General features: G+C 42.7%; 1 protein-coding gene across 1 annotated transcript in view; it reads right to left on the reverse strand.

Moving 5' to 3' along the window:
• Positions 1–21,398, reverse strand: part of UBE2Q2 (ubiquitin conjugating enzyme E2 Q2) — a 36,668-nt gene extending 15,270 nt beyond the window's left edge. The window contains exons 1-5 of the mRNA XM_085233961.1: positions 20,890–21,398; positions 8,446–8,550; positions 6,023–6,127; positions 4,503–4,559; positions 3,587–3,727 (exon numbers count right to left, since the gene is read on the reverse strand). Of these exons, the coding sequence (XP_085090087.1) occupies positions 3,587–3,727; positions 4,503–4,559; positions 6,023–6,127; positions 8,446–8,550; positions 20,890–21,075 (594 nt within the window). The 5' untranslated portion in view covers positions 21,076–21,398. The remainder of the gene's footprint in view (positions 1–3,586; positions 3,728–4,502; positions 4,560–6,022; positions 6,128–8,445; positions 8,551–20,889) is intronic.
• Positions 21,399–24,163: the final 2,765 nt, after the last annotated feature.

Here is a 24,163-nt window from a genome sequence, read left to right on the forward strand (position 1 = left end):
AAAAAATCATTCTAAAATAGATAAACAACTTCAGGAAAGCTGCAAATTCAGAACTGAGCACTCAGAAGTCAGCAGAGCTCACCTAACCATGCAGAGATCACAGCAAATGCCACTGCCTTAGCTGCCTGCTGCACTACGTCTCTAATAATCACTCCTGCAGCCTCAGCTTTCCTCCTTTGCACATTCTTTTATGGCCTTCCCACTCCCCCAACACAACTACAGGCTGTTGTTTGAGTTACCCAAGGCAGCAGGCACAACTCACTGCAGTTTTAAAACACAGATACCAGATTGCCTGTCGTCCCTCTGATCAGAGGGACATCGTCACACCTCACTACAGAACAGTAAATTGCCCCACCAACACATTTCCAATAATTCAGCTGTAGTACCAAAAATTATTTGGTAAAACAGCAACAAAAGAAGGAAATGCACACAAAATAATGAAATTAAGTCTAAAGTGACTCCAAAAGCACTACAGAAGACAAGTTTCCTCCACCATCGCTTGTGCTCTAAGTATTTGTGGAGAAGTGTACACTGCATGGAGAGGGACCTCTGAAAAGCAAGCAGCAGCAAGTCATTACACATTTCAATTAATGACTCTAGTTCAGGGACTTCTTTTAATCCCCAGTAAGCAAGTAGTTTGTTCTTAGAGCTACCACAATGTTCAGAGGAGGGTTAATCCTTGCTTCACCTTATGTATATTTAGGGCTATTTCCTGATACAAACAAGAATAGGATTATAGATACTACCAAGGGAAAAAAACTCATTTACAAAATAGGCAGATAGATATTCTGAACTTACATAAAACCCACAAACCCTAAAAGCTCCTAAAAGTGAGTTGTGAGCCACAGATTTCTGTTCTTAACCTGCTAGGAGCATCCAGAACTGGAACTGCATGTGTTACTTTCCTACGGGAATCTTTAGTACAATCACTATCTGCAACCTTCCCATCAGCCAAGGAGAAAGGAAAACCCATGGACTTGGGCCAGAAAATATATAAAGAAATTTACAAGTCTTCTGGTTGCATTTGGCATTAGTCAGAGCTGTCTGTTAAGCTTTAAACATGCCCTCTTCCAAAAAAAGCACATAAATGGCATGGGTTTTGTTTTATTTCCCTCTACTGAGGAAATGAAGTATATCAAAAGAGCTGTAGTCAGTGTGGAAAAACAGACAACGTTTAGGCAGTTTATTTCTGTTGCTGAAAGTCATGCTAAGAAAACCCTTTAAGAAAGCCCATGGAAGAACTATGCAGATTTAAACTGCTTTACCTTAGGATGCTAAGCAAAATGCTGCTGTCTTACAGATTGGGTTCCATTAGAAGTTCCATGTTTCTGCAGTGCAAAAGCACATTTTAGTGCTACTGGGTTAGTTCTTTCCTGGGTCAGCGGTGCAACTACATTGTCAGCTCTTAAGTACTAAGAGTAAAGCTTCAGAAGTCCATTGAGAAATAATTGAACCAGAGCAGCTATTTCTGGTGACCCACAAAAATATCACGGTTCCCAGCAGCAGTTTAATACACTGTCCCCTGTTCTCAGCTGACCTTATTTATGCACCACCATCAGCAAGAGTGTGTTGGCATGAGAATCAGCTATTATGTAAGTTGAATCTGCTGTTGTCAAACAAAAGAAACCAGTGGCATTCATTTCAGTTCTATCAGATGAGGAGGGGAAAAAAAAAATAATCAAAAGGAAAGGCAATGGTTGCTAAATGGGAAAGAGGAGACAGCAAAAGGAAATCTGCAGCTTTAGGGGGCTTTTCACACCAAGGAAAAATGCTGACACTAAAAATCTCTCTCAGTTTCACTGAAATTTAGGCAACGTAAGCAGGCAATGCCATTCAGGCTGCAAGTGGTCTCACTTCTTGATTTGTAAAGACAAATACATCCAAGTAATAAATACAGAAAAAAGACAATTTCAAAAGGCACTTGCTTAATGCCTGAATAAACACGTTAAGTTTAAACAGAAACAGGATGAGACCATATTGCTTATGGTCAGCTGTGTCTTAAAATCGTTCTGTATGGCAAGATCAGTTTGGTGTCATGCAAAGCAGCTCTTCAATACTGAATGTTCTGCAGAACATAGAATTATGTGCTGTTTGGGATGGTTTTTTTTTTTTAGGTTAGCAGTGGGACAGGAACAGAAGATCCGTATTTGACTAATTCCAAAAGGAATATTGCTGTTTTATTTCCTCTGCAAAGCTGCAAACTGAATCTCTTCTCCAAGTTAAAGCATCAGTAAGAGAGGAAGAAGTCTTTCCTATACTATGTGGAATTATTTAGTGCCAGTAGTTCACAGCAAAAAACAGACAAGATTCTGCTAACTTAGAGAGATCTAGTAGACTGGCTCAGCTGCCGCTGAACACTTAGAGTGTATATAGTTTCTGCTACAACTGAAAAGAACTTTACAACAGTAGTTTCCTTGAGTCTAATTTTTGAGAACAGTTTTAGATAAGATTTTCTGGAAAAACAACAAAGTTTAAGAAGCAGAACTGATAAAGCTAGTTACTCAGGAGAAAAAAAAATAATCAGGTTTCCCTACATACCAATCCTAAATCCTATTTCTTCCCTAAACATGTACAGGCCCACAGCTTACACCTGACTGCTACTCACATTCTCAACTATTACCTTGAAGAGAAACAGCACATCTAGTGTCTGGACAAGATCTACACATCTCCTAACTTGCCAAATAGCATTAAGAAAGATATATAAAGAAGAGCTCAAACAGTGGGGGGCACTACTCCAAGCATATTCTTTCTGAAGGTGACTTAAAACTACAGAACTCTTACCTTTAGTTGAAACAGGTCATTAGCAGAAACATTGAGTTGCATGTCTTTTATACATAATAAGCCTCTGTGAAATAGAAGTTTTCAGTTTTTGGAAGCCAGCCTAAGTAACAAATGTATGACATCACTCTTTCTTATGTGCATCTTTGAGCTAAAAGCTTCCTCTGAATTCAGCATTAATGACGTGGTGTTTCTAAGCCTATCGACAGTAACTTAAAATCCACACAAGTCACTCTTCACAGTTTTATGTCCTCGGGATCACTGCAATGATGAAGCTTGCTTTATTTATAGTAAAAGAACTTTCAGCACTTTCCCAGAAACTTACAAGATCTCATCTGCAAGGAAAATTACTGTTCATAACAATAAGCATCAAGCAAGAAACATAAGGGCAGCCAAATAGATGCCTCTGGAAATTAGATGCGCACTTAAATACCATTAACAAGTGTGAAATATGGATTTGAAAATAATGGCTGACACTCATGAAGAGACAGAAGATGCTTCTTTATCCAAAAGGCCAATGCCACCCTAATCCAGTTTGACATCAGAAGTTACACTAGCATTCTCACAGACTGGACAAAAGAGTGCTTTGAAGCAGTTTTTCTACCTTTGCTGAATGCTGATTCTTAACTAATTTCATACGCCAAAGATTTTGATAACAGACAAGTCCAGATTTTTGTCCTATGTGTGCTAGAATTTGTCTATATGTTAAGTTATCTTTAGGCATGTGGCAGCAGGCTTTATTTGCTGAAAATCATTTCTGTTTTAAGGCCAGGAATACGGCAAAGGAAAAAATACTTCATTAACTCACATTTAAGTGATCTTGCCTTTGATTTTTTCTGATTTTTTCTAAGATTGCAAGGTTCTCTTTTTCAATGCCTTCATCCTCGGATTTCTTCCCATCAACTGGTTCCTCCTCCTTCATATCATAGTGATCCAGATCTTCAATGTCCTACAGGACAGAGAAAGATTCATTGTTAACAGTTATGCTCTTCACTCAAGAAAACTGTTTAAGGGCATTTATGGGTTCAGTCAGTATACTGCACAGCACTACATATTAGTGATTGCAGTGATTGCTGGATGCCATTCTGTTTTGCTCTGACCTAATTCATTCAGCCAACAGTATTCAGGGAAAGTATAAGGAACCCTTACAATACAAATGAGAGCCAGATTCACAACCTGTTTCTGATTATAAAAACACACACAATTAAATCTCTATGAGAAATAGAATAGAAATAGTAAATTAGCCTATTAAAGTGGGTAGGTAGATAGAAAACTGGAAGCTAAGGAATTCTTAAGCCCATTCCAAAAGCATACAAACTTAGGGTATCTTCAAGATGCTTATAAAAACTGACTTGTTTTTCTTTTTAGAGTCCTAGCTATTTTACGCTTCTGGCAAAGAGTGATGAACACACCTGGCAGGGCTACAGCAACCTTCCAAGAAAGTTAAATAGTATAACACAACTTGTGTTTTATTCAAGGTGAACATTCTGGCTGATGATTAGATGGAACAGCTTGGGAAATACAAGACAAGACAATTTCATACCTCCTGAGCATACGATCCAACATTTCAGTTCTGAAACAGTCCTAAAATTTTTAATAATCTTTCCTGTTGAAGTTTAGGGAGATAACATTTCACAGTTTTGGCTTAATAATTAGCCAGTCACTGCAGAGCATCATGCCAGTATTCTACTAGATTAGGATAACAATCTCATATGCATACGTACTTCACCCATATCTTCCTCCTCCTCCTCCTCCGACGTAACTTCTTCTGTCGTTCCATTCTGCAATGTAACAGTGAGGTTACTGCACTAAATGCACACGTTCCTTTCTTTCAAAAATCAGGAATTCTTTTAGCAAACAGTAAATATGAAAGTTACACTTATCAAAGTCTATAGAAGATCGAAGTTTAAATGGAAGGATAAACAAAGATGCTTTCCTGGAACATGACAACAAAGAAATATTTGAATGAAACAAAGACAAATGGAATGCCACAAATTCACATTAAGTTCTAAATGGAAACTTAAAATCCAGGTAAAGACATCCTATTTTTGAGACAACAGTGAAAACACAATAAACAAGTGGGTTATAACTCATGAGATCTTAAACCATGAAAATCAGATCATGGCTCTAACTAGAAAGCACATACATGCTAGAGCTCTACAAATTAATGGTTCTTGGTCACGCTGCCTGGAACTACTGCCACAACCACTAACATTACATAGCCACTGTTATTACATTATCTGATGACATACTAAAACAGTACACTGAGTTGGTTTTTCAGAGCTTTCCTTTTCAGGATACCACTTCAAGCTCAGGAAGTTTGAGCTGCAGAAATAGTTGGAAGCATTATATCCTTGTCCTCTATTTACCCTTTATTTTGACAAGTAAGGAATGCCCCTACTGTACACAATGCAGAGTCCTGGATGGATCTTCTGTCTGACTTATCAAAGCCTCTTACTTAACTTGAAAATTATCCAAAATTTCCAGCTGTGAAACTCTTTCACGAGTTAATTTTAGAGTTTCAGAGCATAAACAAGACTCTTCAATGAAGCTGCTTCCTAATGTTACAGGCCTTGGAGTTGCACTGCTATGTGGGTGGCCAAGGGAGAAGAACTATAGTATTACTGTTTGGCAGAAGACCAAAAAAATCAAGCAAGTTGTTTGTCATTATTATAGTATGGTCACCACAGGAAAACCATCTGTTACACTAAAAGAGTCTTTAGAAATTGTCATCTTAACACGTACAAGCAAAAGCTGATAAAAATCCTATTAAAAATACAAAAAGGACATGCTCACTGTCAGCTACCAGTTTTGTTTTCAGCACAGAACATTTTAGTTACCCAGAACATTTAGCCTTTCACAACTCTTAATTTGTCAAGTGCACAAGAAGTAAACAAGACACCTCAAGCAGACACTTTCTGCCCAAAGCAGCACATGGTCCTGATATCCTATCTCTGCAAGGGGCTGAAAAGGAAGGAAAACATCAGTAGTAAATTAATTCAAGTGCACGTTGTAAAATGTGAACTCTTCATAAAGCAGCATACAGTGTTTTGTTGTATGAGGCATTCAAGGCAAGGCTGGATGTGGCACTGGGCAGCCTGGTCTAGCGCTGGCAACCCTGCCTACATTGCATCACCTCTAAGTTCTGGCTCACACAAAAGTTTTAAGCATTCCACTGTCATCTTTCTTAGAGTTGAAAAAATAACTCCTTGATTTCCATAAGGTGTCCTCAGTTTTAACTTGCCTGTCCAGCTGGTAATGGCTGATCTAACATTTCAACATCTGGATGCTGAGGAAGGTTATACAATCTGCAGAGGTCACATATTAATCGCTTCAGCTGCTGGAGAAGCTATAAAAAAAGAAAACATGAAAGCATCTGTTTAAACCAAGCCACAGAAGAACATATTTTAAAGTACCGATGCAAGTTGGTATTAACTTTCAGTCAGCCTACAGCATTTAAGTCTGCAGGTACTAGAATAAAGACACCTCTTTTTGTCTGCAGTTGTCATAACAAAAGCCACCACGATGGGATACCAAAGACACAGCAAGTTAAAGATGGCTTCTCTCTTTCTTCTCGCATCAAGCTGGAAAAAAAGCAGTGAGCAGAAGAATTATCTGCTCTGGCAGTATAGTTCATTGCAGGCACAGATCTCAGAGCCACAAATCACTTGGGAATAATCAAAGGGCTGTACTCCTCAGGACATGTTGGTGCATTCCACTTTCCTAGTTTAAAGAGAAATGTTTTAAAAACAAAATCCAACAAAACCCACACACCACATCCTGGATCCCTTTTCAGGGCACAGCAAAGCAGCTCTAGAAGCAAACCTAGAAACCTACTGGCACACAGTAATCACACAGCAATGCAGCAACTTGCAAGCTTCCAGACAGACCAATTCCTAATGCACTGCAGCACAAAAGCACAGATTTCATCATAAACAGGGAGGCAGGAACGTGCAGCTGAGAGGAGGGATCCCCTTCCTTGGCAGAGGTCTGCAATTCAGGGTTAGCTCAATGCAACTGAAAAATTGCAGTTTAATTTCTAAAGCAAAATACTTGATACCAGTCATCCTTCCTGCTACATTTTTCCCCTCAAAGGAATTCATTTCACACCTTTGCTCCTTCGGCCACGGATCACCTTAATCGTTATCCTTTATGCTTCGTTCATATCTATGAAAGCATTATAGGACAACTTGGGCCAGAAGGCACATCTGGGAGTCAAACCCATGCTCTAGGCAGTGCCTAGCATGATTTTGTACGTGTTAGTGGCAAACAAAGAGACGTATCAAAAGGGGTAGCAGATTTCTGTCACGTATTAATAATTTAAATGCATTTCCTGGCTAACTTAACGTGCTTAGTTAACATGCAAGTGTCAGAGGAGAATTTTTACTATGTCAAAATTTACCATGTCAAGTGAAAAGCTTCAACACACACAGCCCATCTAATGTCTGTCTGAAGAGCATGCTTTTCAGTTTCCCAAACAGCTGATAATCATCAGAAGTTCTAAAGCAAGCAGAAAGGGCAGAATAATACCAAAGGACTTCAGAGATCTGGTGAAATGCATTTAGCACATTTGCTCTTTTGAGCTCCTGGAGAGCTTCATGCATTTCTCATGCAGCATTTTAACTGCTTTAATAGTAACCTTTATTATGAGTTTGAAGCAACATGAAACAACGGACCTTTAGCTGAAGTTTAGTGAAAATTGGTTTACAGCTTTAAAAAAAAAAAAATCCAAAACACTAAGTTGATATAAATTAGCTTTGGCATTCATTTCTGCAGGCAGTTCCTTATCCTTTCTACCCTACCACAGGAAGGGCGTGTGCAAGCTGCTCAAACTTCCTTGATGAGGGTGTAAAGGGTAAAGTTGGAAGGGAGAAAAAACACCTCTGTACCCACAAACTCAAGCACTTTGACCCCAAAGTCTGATTTTGTAAAGTAACAGTCTCTATTTTGTCTTCATTTTGACATTACACAATGTGGGGTTGATTCCTGAGAAGCCAATGGGCCATCCACAGGTGCTACATCAACCCACCAGCTTTTAAATGGGCAAGTACAATTCTGATATCGGAAGCTGTTTTGTTACAACAAACATCAGTGGTCTGTGTCTGCGTGCAATTCAGTGCAGCAAGTCCCACATATCTGTGATAAACATTTTCCACAAGCAATCTTGTATACAGGTAAGCTTTAGTCTGAAGCTAACAGTCACATCAGCTTCACATTGATCCCCTTCTGTAGAAAGGAATTTCTGAAGAAAGCTGATTTGGCTGAGCATTCCACTATTAAACTGCCCTACATCTCCTTAGGCAGAGGTCACAGACTAAAAACCTGTATTTAACATTTCCTTAGCTGTCCTCTTGCCTCTGTAGTTGACGTAGTTTCCATGCAAAGCAAACACTAAAAGTGCTATTTTTCCTCATTGAGTTCTGATGCATTTCAGTAATTATTCTCAAAAAGCCTTAAACTTTTTGGGGCTGAAACATGACTACAGTGAAAAGCATTTTTTAAGTCATCTTCCTCTTTTTGTTTCAAATCTTTTGGACTGCTATTTATTTGTACTTTTTTAGAAGAGGAAACTCATGCTTGCAAAGACCCCAAAATAAGACTCTAAACTGATCCTATTAATGTGAAAAAACTTAAACCAAAAAAACATCTAAAGCAACCAGAACTCACCAGAGTATTGCTCTTCTTAATATCTTCTAGACGCTCCAAGACTGAAGTCAGGTTTGGGTCATCTGATTCTACAAACCATATTGGTGATGAAGAGGGGTAGGATTCCTGTTTTTAAAAAATAACAACGAATGAACAAAAGAGTTCAAAGCTTTTAAAGCTCATTCACATCCAAACTTTGACAGTGCAGTATCATCTCATCTTACCCTAAACTGGGTAACATGGAAGAAAAGTAACACAGTAACTTGAGGCAACTCAAGAGAAGTCAAAAGAATTCCAGATAACTGGTTCTTCTAGTATTACACTGTTTTCATCTGGATCAAACAACGGACTTTCATAAGAAAGTACTGAAAAGTTTAAAGTCCAGAGGGCAAGTAGAGCAGAAAGAATACAGAAATTCAGTAGAGATGACGATATTAAAAAATATAGAATTACAACTAATACGTACCAGAGAATAAAATTATATCCATGCTATCTTTTCACAAGAATACAGATTCCTCCAAACAATATCTATGAAAGCAACAACACATGGAGGCTTAAGATCCCCTTTGGATTATTCAAACTGTTCAGCTCAAACAGCGCCGACTCTCAGACCAGAGCAACACAGTTCAAATTTCCTGCCTTTAAGGCAGGCAAATGACAATGCCAAAAATGCATTTTTTTTTTCTTTGCACCATCAAGTAGCAAAGGACCACACCTTGCCATTGTTGAAGCACATCTGAAAACAAGGTAGGTACTACACACATCAGTAGATCCCTGCAGTCGTTTGGCAAGCACCAAAATGCATCCTGCTGACAGTGAGTGCAAGTGGGTTCATCAGACTAGAAATCCATCTCATTTTACACAACAAGCCGTGGTCAGAGCACATACAGCACATACAGCACAGAACAGATGTGGCCCACAACCACCTGCAATCCATGACGAGCAGCTTTTCTGTCACTAAACTGGCACAACAGGCAGCCTTTCAAGAAGTGCTAGCAAGACCCTCGCTGCTCCTTTCTCCACCAGCAGGAGACCAGGGGCAAACCTAGAACAAGATGTTTGTTGTCTGCAGACCTTATCTGTTCCTAATTTGGAGGGCCTATCGAATAATCTTCAAAACACTTACAGCAAATCTTTCCTCAGACAAGGACATGACTTGCAGCTCAGGTCTGACGAGCAAGAAATCCCACTGTGTGTTTTATCACACCACAGAGGCTACTTGAACACGCTGATGCCTTCTCAATAAATGACAATCCTCCTCTCACTCCATTTCATTCCAAGTCCTGCCACATGCGAGGAAACATAGCAGGATTTGATGCTGTCTGCCTTATGAATGTACAGCATATATAAATTACTATAAGTCCCCAAAACACATTTTTAGCCTGCTTTAGCTTTTGAAAAATAAACAGAAACCATGCATTCATCTGAAAGGCTTCTCTTAAGCACATCCACTTATATATATCAGAAAAGTCATAAGTCTAACTTCCAGCTCACTGCAACACTTTTTAACTCTGCAGATTTGCCATTAAGTTTGTTCTTTTACCTTAAAGTAAATGGCACCAAATCCTTCCTTCTTTAAGTAACACATATTTATGGAAAAGCTGAGCCTCGTGCAGCTATGAGTCACTGTACCTAATAGAGAATTCACACACAAACTTCAAACAAACATCCTGACCCTGAGATACAAACAGGCTGATGAGTTTGTAATACCAGTGCGCAACAAAAACCGGAGCTTGTGGTTTGTGAGGGCAGAGAACTGAACTGCACTACAGCCAGTTCTGTTGAGAGCTAACTCAGCTGTTTCCTGTGTCTGCATCCTATAGAAAGGAGAGATGGATTATATATTTATCATGTAAGAAACACAAGCCTCTCAAACATGAAGATATAACTCATAGAACTAACCTAGAAGAACAATTCTTTTCTTGCACTAGATACCTGCTGTTCAAAATACTAATTATTATTACTTCTCAATGACTAAAAGCAAGATTATTTTGGTCCTATGACTGCACAGCTGACCTTCAGTGTCGCTGCGTGTCAAGCTTAGCTGCACAAGCATCAACCACATTATTATCCATATTAAGTTGCTAAGCTCTTCTAGGCCACTGCTGTAACACAGCATTTTCCTGCTCTCTACAATTAAATGCAAAAATTCGTCATAACAGAGAAAGGCTAAACGTTCAGATCTGGGCAGCTTTCTCAAGCTAATGCACGCTGTACAGCTTGCAAAGCTAATGCAATTGCTCAGTAAGTCATGACATGCTGGGCTGACATCACACCTAGCGTGCACTGAGGCCTGAGCACAAAGGCTGGATGTTTACAGCCAAGCCAGATAGAATTACAATTCATGGGCTCATCACTTCTACAGAGTCTTTGTATCAACACCAGGACAGACTGGGAGCTTTGTCAACACCAACACTTCTGGAGTTTCTGTTGCAGAACGCAGCAAAAGGATTGAGTCTAATAATAAATATACCAAAAAATAAAAACAAAGAGAGAAAAGCTCCACATTCCTGCCACTGGAACTAGTGGCATTACCATTAACTACCCAACAAGGCTGTTCTACTTGCACTGCTCAATAATCTTCATCTAGTTTTACAAATCCCCAGCAATACTGCCCTGATGTCAGTATGAGACTTAAGCTGTTTCTCTATTTCTACAACACTGTTTCAAGCGTGAAGTGACTAAATTAAAAAGCAAACCCCAAACCCACAACCCTCCCCTGGCCAACCCAACACCACAACCCTTTGCTCACACCCCTGAGACTGCCACAACCTGCACACAACAGCTGCTACACGTAACACAGAAACACAATATGCCCACACATTTTATTATGACAAATGGTCAGAAAACCCCCTTAAACTTACATCTTCAGCATCATGGCTTAAAATAACTGTTACTCACTGCCACTTCTTAATTTTCTTTGATTTTTAGATAACCTTTGACTGAGTGCTATTTTTTTTTCCTTTGAAATCTCCTTAGTAAACTGGCTAAATAAAAGTCAGCCAACCGGATTCCATTTCCTAAGCTTTGGCAAAATCTCTATCATTGACAGAAATCAGTACTGTTCTTTTTACATCTTTTTAGAACTTAATTACAAATTTTCCTGTGTTTATTAGTTTAGAGTTTTCTGGGAATCTCTTTTCTTATCAAGACATTCAGAAATCACCATTTATGATGCAGCCCAAAGGACGCTGAACACATTATGCTATTCTGACACCTCATTTTCATTTAGGGAAAAAAATTGCACTCCTACATATGAAAGAATTCTAATTTCCTTAATAAACTAACAGAGCAGCAATGCTGTTTTACATAAAATAAGTATATGCAGCGGGAGGTTTAAAAGTCAAATTTAATGAGGTGTGGAGGGGCATGGTGAAGAAAGCAAAGCCCTTACCCACCTGCCTTTGATCAGCAGAAGACCTGCACTTTCCTTTCTTTGGGGACTTGAAGACTGCCTTGGACACACCATTACTTGCTGAATGGCTAAATGCATATAAACAGCAGGACACACTTCATTCACTGGAGTTCAGCTAAGGCGAGATCCTTACCTACCCCAGAGCCACAGAAAGCAAGCTTCTGTTAGCTTCAATTTTCTTACAGTCTTCCTGAAGTCACAGGCCAACACCTGTACCAAAGCATGCACTTTGAAAGGAACCTACATCAGTTGACTAAAAAGCATGTATCTTTTAAACACAGAAAATCACTGCAATGCCACCTTGAAGTTCAGTAACTGTCTTGGCAGCAGCAGCCTATGCTATCAGACAATCCCAGAGGATACTGAGTGCTCTGCTCAGACCTCCAGACTGGGAAAGCTCAAACATCTTCACAGGAGGTAGGTGACAGACTGCCACGGCCCTTATCCTATGCAGGTTCTGCTCATACATTCATCATTACATCACTGAATACCTTCAGAAGCACATCATAACACAGCTAACACACTTATGGCTTGCCTCTCCTAAACATTCTCCAGAGAAGGATGCAAATGTAGCAGAGTGTGCTGCTTCAGAATTGTTTATGTTATTAAATACACATCAGGAGAAGTCAGCATCAAAGGCACGTGCCTGGCAGAAGAGAAAGGCCACCACAAACTGCATCTCTATGGAGGCACCTGTAACAATCACAAATTGTTCCAAGCAAAAATAAGTACAGCTTTCTGCACAAACAAGTCCTGTTGATTGCAGAAGGCTACCAAAGAAGAACAGGGGAAGGGAGAAGGCAGTGAAGATCCCCAGGAAAGACTTCACCAAATGCTGCTTCCCATCCAGCACATACAACAATCACAAAGCCTGTGACACAACCTAAGTTATGCCTGTGTTACATCCATGGCTCTATCTAGGCACACACACACAGCTCACACATACATCATTACCTTAGAAGAAGCCATAACACGCACAAAGCAGCAAAGACAAAACTTTATTTTAAATGGTTATAAAAAACAGATGTGGTATCGCAGCTCATACGCTTCTTAGGAACAAGTCTTCACACCTAGTCAATTCTTCAAACCATTTTGTCTACCCAAGATGTCCCACCTGCTGATTCTCACGTGTGGAACTGCACAACACCTTTGGAAAATGAGCCTTAGTGAACTGCCTTATCAGCTGCTCAACAACTCACCCCATAAAGGCAGCAGGCTGTATACTATCCAACATACCACATCCACAAACAATTAAAATATCAACTGAAAGCATAAATGCAAAACAGTCACTTTTCTGATGAAAGCACAGTTACTTATCTTTATTTTTGAATAAGCACTTTATTCTTCAGGTCACCACCACAATGCAATATGCCATCAATTCATCCACACAAATTCACAGGAAATGCTCTTAACACTTCTGTAGGGCCCCAAAGTAAAACACAGCAGGTCTCTGCTCAGCCCTGAAGCTAACACTACACGTGGTTTTGCTGACTGCACTGCACATGACAGCTGTTGAGGAGCAGTGTGAGGTCTCCACAGATGGAAGCTGCTGTTTAGGACGAACCCAGAGAATGAGCTAAGTAACATTCTTCTGTCAGTATCACTGACAGACATATCCCTGTGTGCCTGTATTCTCACCTAACAGCTGTCAGGGAATGGGTGTTTGAGAGCTCACAATCCCAGTGCATTACACAAGCATTCAAGCTGGCAATGGTTAACCCAGTAAGCAGCTGGACACATGCACTGATGAGAAAGATGCTGACAATCTGATTCTGCAATACTCTTCTTTCACCACTAGCAGAAGGAAGGAATTTCAGTTACTGGAAACTATCAACTTAAAATCAAGAGTTGTTAGTCACCTGTTTTTGCAATGATACCTCTTCTGAATGTATCTATAGGCACTATGAAGCCAAGCATGGCTTCTAATGAGGTTAGAAGCAGCAGTTTTAGCTAAGTTCCAACATGCCATGCCCTCCCCCTGCCTGACTCTTCCCAGCAGATGTGCTCTTTCCTTTAGCACTTTGGACATGCAAAGCCCGATGACACTTCTGCTGCCACCCAAAAACCCAGGCTTACCCTTCCTTCTCTCCAGTCTCTTTATCTTCAGAAGTGTAGGTCTTTCAAGCATTCAGTCAACCCGCTCCGTACCACTGAAGGCATGGTGCCCTTTCCCCCTCACAACTCAAGAGCCTTCCTCTTTCCTGCAGCCCCACACCAGGCTCCAAGCTCTCACAGCTGCTGTGATTGCTGCTAAGCCACCCACCTTCAGGTTACTGTCATTTACAGTCACTTGTTCTCTCCTTTGAATGTGGATTTCCAGTATTGTGGAGTTCCACCAACATTAACCATTAAGAAGCTAAACAATTCACTCTTACCACAGATATTTCCGAGCTCAAAATTCAAGGAAAGCTCTGACACCTTGAATATTGACTGCAAAGGAACACTTCAATTTTCTTCCAATGCCTCTATGCAAGCCCCAACAGATGTACCTTCCCCACTTTCTGAACACTCACCACAGAAGCTATCAGAAAATCTTGCAGTTGTGAAACACTCTCTCTCAGAGGGGTTAAAACTCAGAGCTCTGGGGTGAAGTAGAACACTAAACTTCAAGAAATCCTGCGCTTGTTTCTCTGCAGTTACTTCAAACACCATCCAGAATGTCTTGTATGCATGAGATAATGAGAAAGGTAAAGCATGTAGAATCATGACTGTAATACCACGCTCAAAGACTACAGCTGGAAACAGGAAGCTGGCACCACATAGGCTAACAAGTATGCTCATTTCCAGCAAGGATCAGCTGGGAGCTGCTTGGTTCCCAGTAGTTTCAACCACACTGAATGCTGGCTGACGTGACATCTGAACATTACACAGCATCTCCTTACTGTAAGCAGCCATTTAGTTCTCCAGCTGTCTTCTGGCAGCAGGTGACAGTCATCTTCACTTCTGCAGAGCTTACAGCCGGAGAAATACAGAACGTTTCTTAAATCGTAAACTATCAAGTCTATTAAAAATGACCTATTACCATTTATAATCCAAAATAAATAAGTGAACTTGAGCCAGGAATTCAGGGTTTCATAACCTGTCAATATAGAGGCAAACAACCTGACACTGCCCAACAGCGGTTCACACTGAGGCAAACCTGAAACAGCAGTTATTTCTGTCTATCAGCCTCTACAAACATCTGTTCCTACTCAGAAGTTTTGACCTTCTTTGTTGCTGCTTTTCAAATGATTCAAATACTATCCAGAGAATTTCTCCACGTTTTTATCTTCCATCCTCCTAATAGGAACTGATTTTACAAATGAGCTTTCACTCCACTTAGACTGCTGGAGTCTGCTTCTCTCAGTTTAGTTGTCACTGTAGCAGATCAGACACTGGCATAAGCCCACTGGATCAATGCTGGCTCAGGAATTCCACACACAAGCATCCCCGAGCACCAATGAAAGCCCAGACACTGCTTGGCAAGCAGCTCCCCATCAGCAGTGCTGGCTTCAGCAGTCCTCCCCAGCATTCACTCGTTCCTTTGCCCTCTGTTATGCTGGTACAGCTGTCTGTGCAGCCACACAGTGAACCAGACTGGGAAATTATCCAGATCAACAATAACCCAGTAAAGAATTTCCATGTGCCAGCCAGGTCCTTCACCCAGTAAAGTCAGTTCTGGCCACCTCACAATTTACACAGCCTTTGCTGTCTGCTGCCAACAGGATTACCAAGCACACAGGACACAGTCATACTTTGTTCTTCCTATCAGCTCTAATTTTTAACCCTAATTTTTAATATTGAGGGTACCAAGCTATCAATGAGCAGTATCCATGGTAGAATACAACCCAAATGCCCACAAATTTATTCTCATCCACGTCTCACAGGAAGAAGTTCCCTTATGTGAGCACAAAAGATCAGCTCCATTGATAACTTCTGATTTCACAGTGTTCCACTGCGGACAGATTGCCATAGGGGATCTGGAACTGCAACTTTATTTTGAGAACAGGACACACTTTACACACTACACCCTTACACTGCACTGTCAGAAAGCTTTGACAGAAGAGTCAGAATTTTATCCCTTCCTCAATAAAAAAAAAGTAGTGAGAAAAAAATAATAATAATAAAAATCAATTGTAACAGCGCATACTATTCCTTCTTTCTTGTGGAATAAGAAGATTAACAGGTAATGCCAATTATTAACACTCTAATTTTGACACTATCCAGTAAGAAAAATCATACAGCCATGACAGATGCCAACTAAGAATTGGTGGCAACACAAATCAAATCAAACAACCAACACAAACCATGAGATGACTCTTAAGAAGTGAAGGAGTAACCCCAGCCAAAGTTGCAGCTTCTTTAAAGTTACAGAAAATCAGAAAAATCATGAAAATTACCAGGTATCTTTCTGTCTGGGACAAAAGCCTCTCAGACAGTTAACAAAGAAGCGTGCTGAGTAAAGAGAACATAATTCTTTTCCATAAAACTTCTTCCAATTATCGAAAGGCAGAGAGAGCTCCTGTGAGGACAACAAATGGTCCCAGTTTTGAAACAATTACATAAGTAATTCATGTAAGTAGCCTATTTGGAGTAAGTGCTACTTCTTAAAGCCTCAACATATGCTAGCATTGATATGTGAAGCCCACCACTGTGGCATTCTAGGATATTTTAGGCACACTTCACACCTTATACAGGGAAGAGTGCAACCGGCCTGCAAAGTCTGCAGTGCTGGCTGCAGCTTTTCACACATTGCACAGCTAAGCTGTAGCATCAGAGAGTTAAGTCCTACGTCTTCTAGAGATAAACCATTCCTCCTCCTCACAGTATTTCTTTTCCAATTACAGCCTTGGTATAGAGAGAGAAGAACACTCAGTCTTTGCATTTTGTTTTGATTAATAAGACTGGACAATTTCTATTGTACAAGCATTATCTTTCCTAATTTACTTGAGTGCCTTCCTTAGAACACAAAGTATACCTAATTGATTCTAGTTAAAGAAATGTGTGTTATCCAGGTAGAGTTGTGTATGCTTTTATTTAGTCCTTGTATCCACACGCTGCAAGACAAAGGTTTCAGCCTTGCTATGGAGTGTCTAGTCACATTTTAAAACACATCTGTGGTTTGAATTGGAAGCCTCATTCATTATGTGGTTAGTTCTGCATACAAATAAATAACCTCCTTAAAAGTCTGTCAGCTGCCCGAGCATTAGCTAGGAGTGTGTTTAATATTAAAACCTTGTGCCTTTTAAGAAGTATACGATGTTCTAATACACTCACTTTCAGTATATAACTTGCCAAAAGCTTCAAAGGTGAAATCTTCTCATCCATTCTTGATTAGAAAAGAAAAAAAGTTTTCTCCCCAAAGTTGCAGTTTATCTATAGACAGGAACCTTTCCAAATATCTTCCAACTCTGATTTAGCAGCAGGGTATTTTTCAGTAAAGCAGGTTTGTCTCTCCAGCAGGGAAGCAAGTGTATAGCAGTCAGCCTGCTCACATGGACTGAAATTGCTGATGTGTGAAGGATACCATTACATGTCACAGCCCTGTATCTGTTTGGGTGCAAAATCCACTCCCACAGAGAGCTGGCACAAACCCTATTCCTACCTACAAGAGGTACTTTAAGGACTCAGAATTCCAGTGGAAGTTTTGTGTGCAACTGGAGTGATACTATTGTTGAGGTTCTCCACAGCATATATTTAAAAACAATATTCTTTTTCTGGCAGAAAAAAACCAAAAATGTACTCTTTTGTTTTTTAGAGTCCAAAGCAGCCTTGCTATTGAGCAGGGGGGAGAAAAAGCTGAAGATTGAACTGTACCACATCTTGAAATACTGTGACTTAAGTTTCATAAAGTACCAAACTGAGACTGCAAATTGCAAAAACACTTACTTAAATGATCAATAACACACTACTGTGAATAAGGCCACTGATTTGATACTACCTCAAAAAATACAAGAATATATACACTTGGCAAGGACACTAGCTTATTGAATTCAAATGGGATACTATTGCTATGTGAAAAGAGTCTGAAAAGAAAAAGAAGAAAAAAAAAAGGAAAAAAACAACCAGAAATCAGACTTCAGAACAGAGACACCACTGCTGGCACAACAGAAAGGGAATGTGAAGGTGCACAGCCTGAACAAGTTCAATAATTAGACAGTTCTGAGGCATAAGCAGCAATGTTTCTGACAGATGACTCCACCCTACAGTGTCTCTTAAAATAATCAAATTAACCTTTTAAATTCCAACACAGGTCGCTAACAGAAAGAAGGAGGCAGATTTAGAAAATGTTTCTTTGTCACTTTATTAAGTAGAAGAGCTACCAAGCAAAACACATCTCCCTATACAGTCAAGCACTGCTCAGTAGCACAGGTAGAGCACTCCCAGGGCGCTGCAGCAAATGTTTAACCATGGCAGTTCCACAAACTCATAGTGCAAACAGTCAGAATATCATCTTAGAAATTCCAGGGCTGATTTCTAATCGAGCTGTGGCACTCAATCTAGGGCACTGGTGGAAGAGATCTATGCAGTTCCTAAGCAGATTCTCCCTCACCTCTCCAGGAGATTGTTTGCTCTTTCCTCTGCCTTCTCTCTCTAGATCTAAGAAAATAAAGGGATCCATTGTGAGAACTGGATCAACTGAGTAACCAGGTCTCTTTTCAGCCATGGTGCAGAAGCTGCTGGAAGCTCCCTTCCCTACCAGATTATTCTCTATCCACCAACTTCAGTGCCTGTACAGCTAGATAGCTTTCACTTCAGCTGAAATACCAAGGTGCCCGAATAAAACCAACAAAAAAAAGTAATTATTGAGTCTTGTGCTTCCCTCCCCCTTAACAGCATTCCTAAGTGTCCGGATGTTCCAACCCATGTAAGCTCTTGGTGAGTACAAGAAATAGCCTTGAGAATTTCATATTGTAGAGGTTAAACTTTTAGGAAGCAACAAACCACCGAAGTTACCTATGTGCACAGCAAATGTAAGCTGTTAAGGTAGCAGCTTCTGCTGCAGAGGGTGAGTGTCCTCCCCAAAGAAAACATTTACCAGTATCTTTATAGCCTTACCAGCTTTTTTTAGCACCATAATTTCAAGTTATAGCTCCCATGGTAACTTGATTCAGCTCTCCAGAAGCTCTGCAGATCAGTTGAAGCACAGCAAACTAGAGTTACACTTTTCCAGTTTACAGTACCTACAGAAATAAACCGGAGGCAAGCAGGAGCCTGGGCCAACAGATTCAGTGGCAGGGGGAGGAGGGGAAAGGAAAAACTTCATAGTGAGCTCTAACACCTTAGTCCAAAGCCCAGGACACAAGTCTGGCGGTTATCTTTCTTTTTGACTCTCCCAGGAGCTTCTCACTTGCCTCTTGAGAGCCATCCCTGCATCTGAAGCTGCCCTCTCCCTCTTATTTTTAGCAGACAAGTAAACAGCCACCTACCTCAAAGAGCCAAAAATTAGTCAACACTGGAAGAACCAAGCTGCTTGCAGGCAACTGTGAAACACAAGTTTCAAGAAGTTCAGGCACAACTCCTTTTTAAAGCAGAAGTCTTGTCTCTGTAGTTTGAAACAAATCTTTTCCTGCTCTTTTTGGAAGCAGATATCACATTCTGACAGCACACACAAAGTCTCCTGATTTCTAGGGCAAGTGACTGCAGTAGCCAACTGCAGGTGCAGTTTCCTCAATAAGACATGACAAGGCCAGGGGTGACCTCAGCTGTATCTCACTGTATGGCTGGGGCACACCTCAAACCAAGGCTAAAAGCAAGAGGGCAGAGTTCTATGCAGAGCAAGAGAATTACCACTGAAAACACTTTGGGCAGAGAAGCGTCAGAAGCAGAAATGCACCACAGCACAAATCCAAGGCACCAAGCTCTTCAGGCCTCCCTCCTAGGCTTCCCTGTCAGCTGTCACCTGAGAAGGAATAAAGCACTGAACTCAGCTGCCAGCTGAGGACACAGTTATCAGACCTTCCCTCCCTTTAGTTCTTAAGGAAGAGAGTTAGGAAAAAGATCACGCTGTGGGGAGAAAACAGACAGGCTGCTCCCTAACGAAACACTTTCTATTACATAAATAATACTTGAGGAAAGTTGCACAATCACTTGTCTGATGCACCATATCTAAACACAAGAACATTGATGTATCTTGCTGATTTTACTATTAAATGACATCTCAGGCTTTGCAAGCATACACCAGTATGGGGTAAAGCAAGCAGATCACATAACTGACTTCCCAGGCTGTCGGCTGTGATACCCTATAACTCCCTTAACACGTCTCTTTCTATTTAATAAAGTAACTTTAAGACAAGCGAACATCCTGCCAAGACGACCAGCCCCGCCTGGTCCGCACACACGTTTCTATCTTTCGAGCACTCAGATATTTGGACTTGCGCACAAGTTTCCACCCCACACTGCTTGGAAATTGCATACTTTTATAGGCAAAGGACAGAAGAGCTGTGGAGCTCACCTCCCTCAAACACACAGCGTGACTGCGTGCTCACCCAGCCAAAACTTTTCAGTGTTTTGCTCCTAAGCTGGACGTTGATAGGGCATTTAGGTCCGCTTACAGCTGCGACACGGAGACCTTCAGCACTTGTGCGCGAGCCGGACGCCGATCCACGCAAACCCGTCGGCAGATGTAGGCCCTAACCGTGAACTTTTAAAGACTTAGCACACGGAACGTTTTATCTCGCATCCCTCCTACTCGTTAAAAACAAACAACGAAGAAAAAGCAGAGAACGACAGAGCCCCTCACGTCTGACAGCACTGCCGGCACAACTTTAAACGCCGCCAGCGCAGCGAGGAGCCCCGACTGGGGACGGCCGCCGCGCCGCCAGCCTCCAACGCGCGGGAACGAAGAGCCGCGGCCCCCGCCCGGCCCGGCGCACCCGTACGGCCCCGGCCAGAGGGCTCCCCCCGCGCCCTTTGTTCCGGCCCGAGGCGGACCGCCCGCTCCCGAACTTTTGTTTGCGGGCCAGGGCAGCGCGCAGCCCGAGCGGCCCCGAGGCGGCAGAGGCCGGAACCCACCCCGACCCCCGGTCGTCCCGCACCCCCCGGGACGGCGCCGAGCCCCCGGCCCGCACCGTGATGTTGCAGTGGATAGTGAGCGGCGGCGGCGGCGGAGGGCCGGAGCCCGGCGGCGGCGGCAGGAGCACGAACTGGCAGTGCAGCTCGTCCAGCTTCCAGGAGACGATGCGGAAGCGCTCGTGGTCCTTGTCGAAGATGGACTCGAGGAACTTCAGCTCGGCCTTGAGCCCTGACACCGACATCCTGGCCTCATCTCCGGGCCCGGGCCCGCGCCGCCTCGCCTCGGCCCGGCCCGGCCCCGGCCGCGCCTGCGGGGCGGAAGATGGCGGAGGGCGGGGGCCCGGGGCAGCCCCAGCGGCGGGGGACGGCGAGCGGCGGCCCTTCGCGCAGCCTCCCGCACCCCGCGCTCTCTCCGAAGGGCGACGGCGCGGCTCGCTCCCCTGCCCGTTCCCCCTTCCCTTTCCTCCCGGCGGGCTGGGCCAGGCCGGGCCCGCCCCGCCCTCCCCGCGCTAGGCCGGCCCCGCGGCCCGGGACGCACGCAGCAGGGCTGGCCGGGCCCGTCCCCGCTCCGCCCCGCCGCCGCCCCCGGGCTGTGCCCCGCCCCGCCCCGCCTCCCGCTCCCCGCCATCACGTACCTGCGCTCCGCACCACGCGCGGTCCCGCCGTCCGCAGCCGTTCCGAGAAGTCAGCGCCTGTCCCGATGGATTGCTACGAACAGAACTCCGTGTCCTGCTGAAGAGATAGAGGACAATTAAAAACAAAAAACGCGGGTGTTGCATTGAAGTTCCTCTGCAACATTTCATATATTTCTACCCTCTCCCCTCCCCCAAGGTCTGAGAGCAGAGGAAAGTGAATGCTCACATCACTGAGGGACAGAGGCTGCCCCTAGCTCTGCCTCGTCACGTCAAGTCCCCTCTGTATCCTCCCTCCTCCTTCAACACTTTCTGTCACTGCTTTATCCACTGACAGTTGTGTGCTTGGGGATGAGGACTCTCTCTGAAATGGCACAAAAGGATGACTGCAATAGAGTAACACCACTGCAGAGAATTCTTGTTGTTTTCCAATCAGCTTTTAGTTAATGTACTGCGCACACGCATGCACACACCTGTTGTTTTTTCTTTTGCCTTTTTTTAAATTGATATTTTATATAAAACTCCTTAACACCAGAGGAACTGGCAGCACTTCACAAACCACAACCTAAATCTTTTCAAGTGGTGAGAGCTCCAATCTCAATCCAGAAAAACAGTCAAGCACAGGCCCAGCTCCAAGCACCTGCATCTGTAGGCTTGACAGCTCCTGTCCTTCCCCATGGAGACCATGCTTTGCTACCACAGAGGCCAGGAAGGCATGACAGTAGCTAAAAGCTCTGCATGAAAGAGGCCAGGAAAACCAAGGAGAGTAGAAAGATACAGTTTTATTATTTCTTTTTCCCCCAAGTATCATTTGAAAGATGCCTATTGTAAAGTGAGTGCGACTCAGCTTTCCTAGAAGGGCTCAACTGCATTGGCTCTGACTGTGGAGCCTGCAAAATGAGAGCAGAGCAAATATGGCAGTTGTCTGTCGAGGTATCATCACAAAGAAGATTTAAGTGTAAGGGCAAATAAGCCATAAACAGCAGAAAATTACAAGTCTACCTATCAGAAAGGGAAGACCTGGAAGAGCCTTTCTGTGGGAACACTGGAGACAAAACCAAACCAACCAGACCTTGTTATGTGTTACATGATGCGATGCATGAAACAGCAGAGGAATGGGTCTGGTGACTCAGCCCTATTTCACTCACACAATGGGATTTTGGCCTAGAATGCCTCACTACAGCAGAGAGGTAGGTAGGCTCAGCAAGTTCAAACGTCTGTTTTGTCACACCCTTCCCAGAATTGTCTCTATTCCTACCTCTGGTCTCCCATTCTCCCCGTCCTCCCGCAGGGTTCCCACCCACCTGCCCTCCCTGTTGCTGCGTGTGACACCCGGGTTTTGGGCAGCTGCAGGGTAAGGACATGCCGGCTGGCTGGGAGGTGCCATGCCTGTGCTTGGTGGAAGGCACCCAGCCATGCAAGCAGCATGGCATCTCCTGGCCATCTGGCAGGCCAAACAAACTGCTACATTGGCCAAGCACAGCCTGCAAGCCATATGCTGTTTAAGTCTGGCAAAACATTCCCCTGTTCCTTCAGTCTGCCTTTTCGTTGCAGGCTTCAAGAAGCAACATGCAGCTGCACAGCCACCACTCCCCTACATTCTGTTGCACTCCTCCATATTTAGTAGGCATTGTGCAATGCTGTGACACTGAATCTCTGCCTGTGAATTCATTTCTCTTAAAGTCCTTGAGAACACGCACTGGGGATGCCTTGTTCTCTGCAACACAGAAACTGCTTCAGAGGTGTAGAGAGCTGTTCATCATGTCTGACTCAGTCCTTCCTTTGGGGACTTGCCCAGGGTTTTGACATGAATGCTATGCTGGTCACAGGATGACTTAGGAAATCCTGACTTTCCCCGAAACCAAATGAATGCACATGGGAAAAGACCTGACATTTCTAGGTAATAAAGGAAATAAATCTTGATAAAGAGCCTTGGGAGCACTGCATTAAATTCCAGTGATTACAGACACTCTCAAGTTCCCCTGATCGATACTGCCTGTAAGCACCATTGTCTTCTGCCTTTCTTCCTATCTGTACATCTTTGACATCATGGGGACCTCCTTCTATTTATTAGAACTGGATTTCCCCTTCCATGGGTCTGCACTTCGACAAACCTCTCTGTTAGGAAGAGGACATGCCTTCATAGTCCTCTGCTTCTTGTATTTCTTTATCTATAACAAGTTTCTTAAGAGCCCTCAATTGAAACTGTCAGAAAACAGAAGATTCCTCATTGCTTTCTCAAACAGAACTGGCAAGAAAAAAAAAGTTTAGACCAAAATGATTTTTTCCATTAGCATTTACTGCTAGTTCTGTCTCCAAAATATCAGCTAGTCACGTCCCTGGTGGGACTGAGAGCCAAGCAGCAATGGAAGAAGAGAAGTGAAGATGAGTCCAGGATGAGCCAATAAGAAGGAAATGAATGATGACTTAGGATGGATGAGCTTTGATGGAAGCATCAGAAGCTGTCTAAGACTCATAGAAAGGACCTTAAAAGAGCACAGATGATCTCAGTGTATTTTAGTCCTGTTGTTCTTGTGAACGCCTCTTTCAGGTGTGGTGTGTTTCCAGCTTGACCCCTGACTGAAGCTTTGCACACTCAGGTGAGTGTTTGTGGCTATCAGAGGACCGATTAGACACTCTGCTTATGGTTCTGTGTTTGCAGGTTGGTTTTTCGTTTGTTTCATTTCTGTCACTTACA

The sequence above is a fragment of the Meleagris gallopavo genome, chromosome 12, assembly GCF_905368555.1.
Source record: "Meleagris gallopavo chromosome 12, MGAL_WU_HG_1.1, whole genome shotgun sequence".
NCBI lineage: Eukaryota > Metazoa > Chordata > Aves > Galliformes > Phasianidae > Meleagris > Meleagris gallopavo.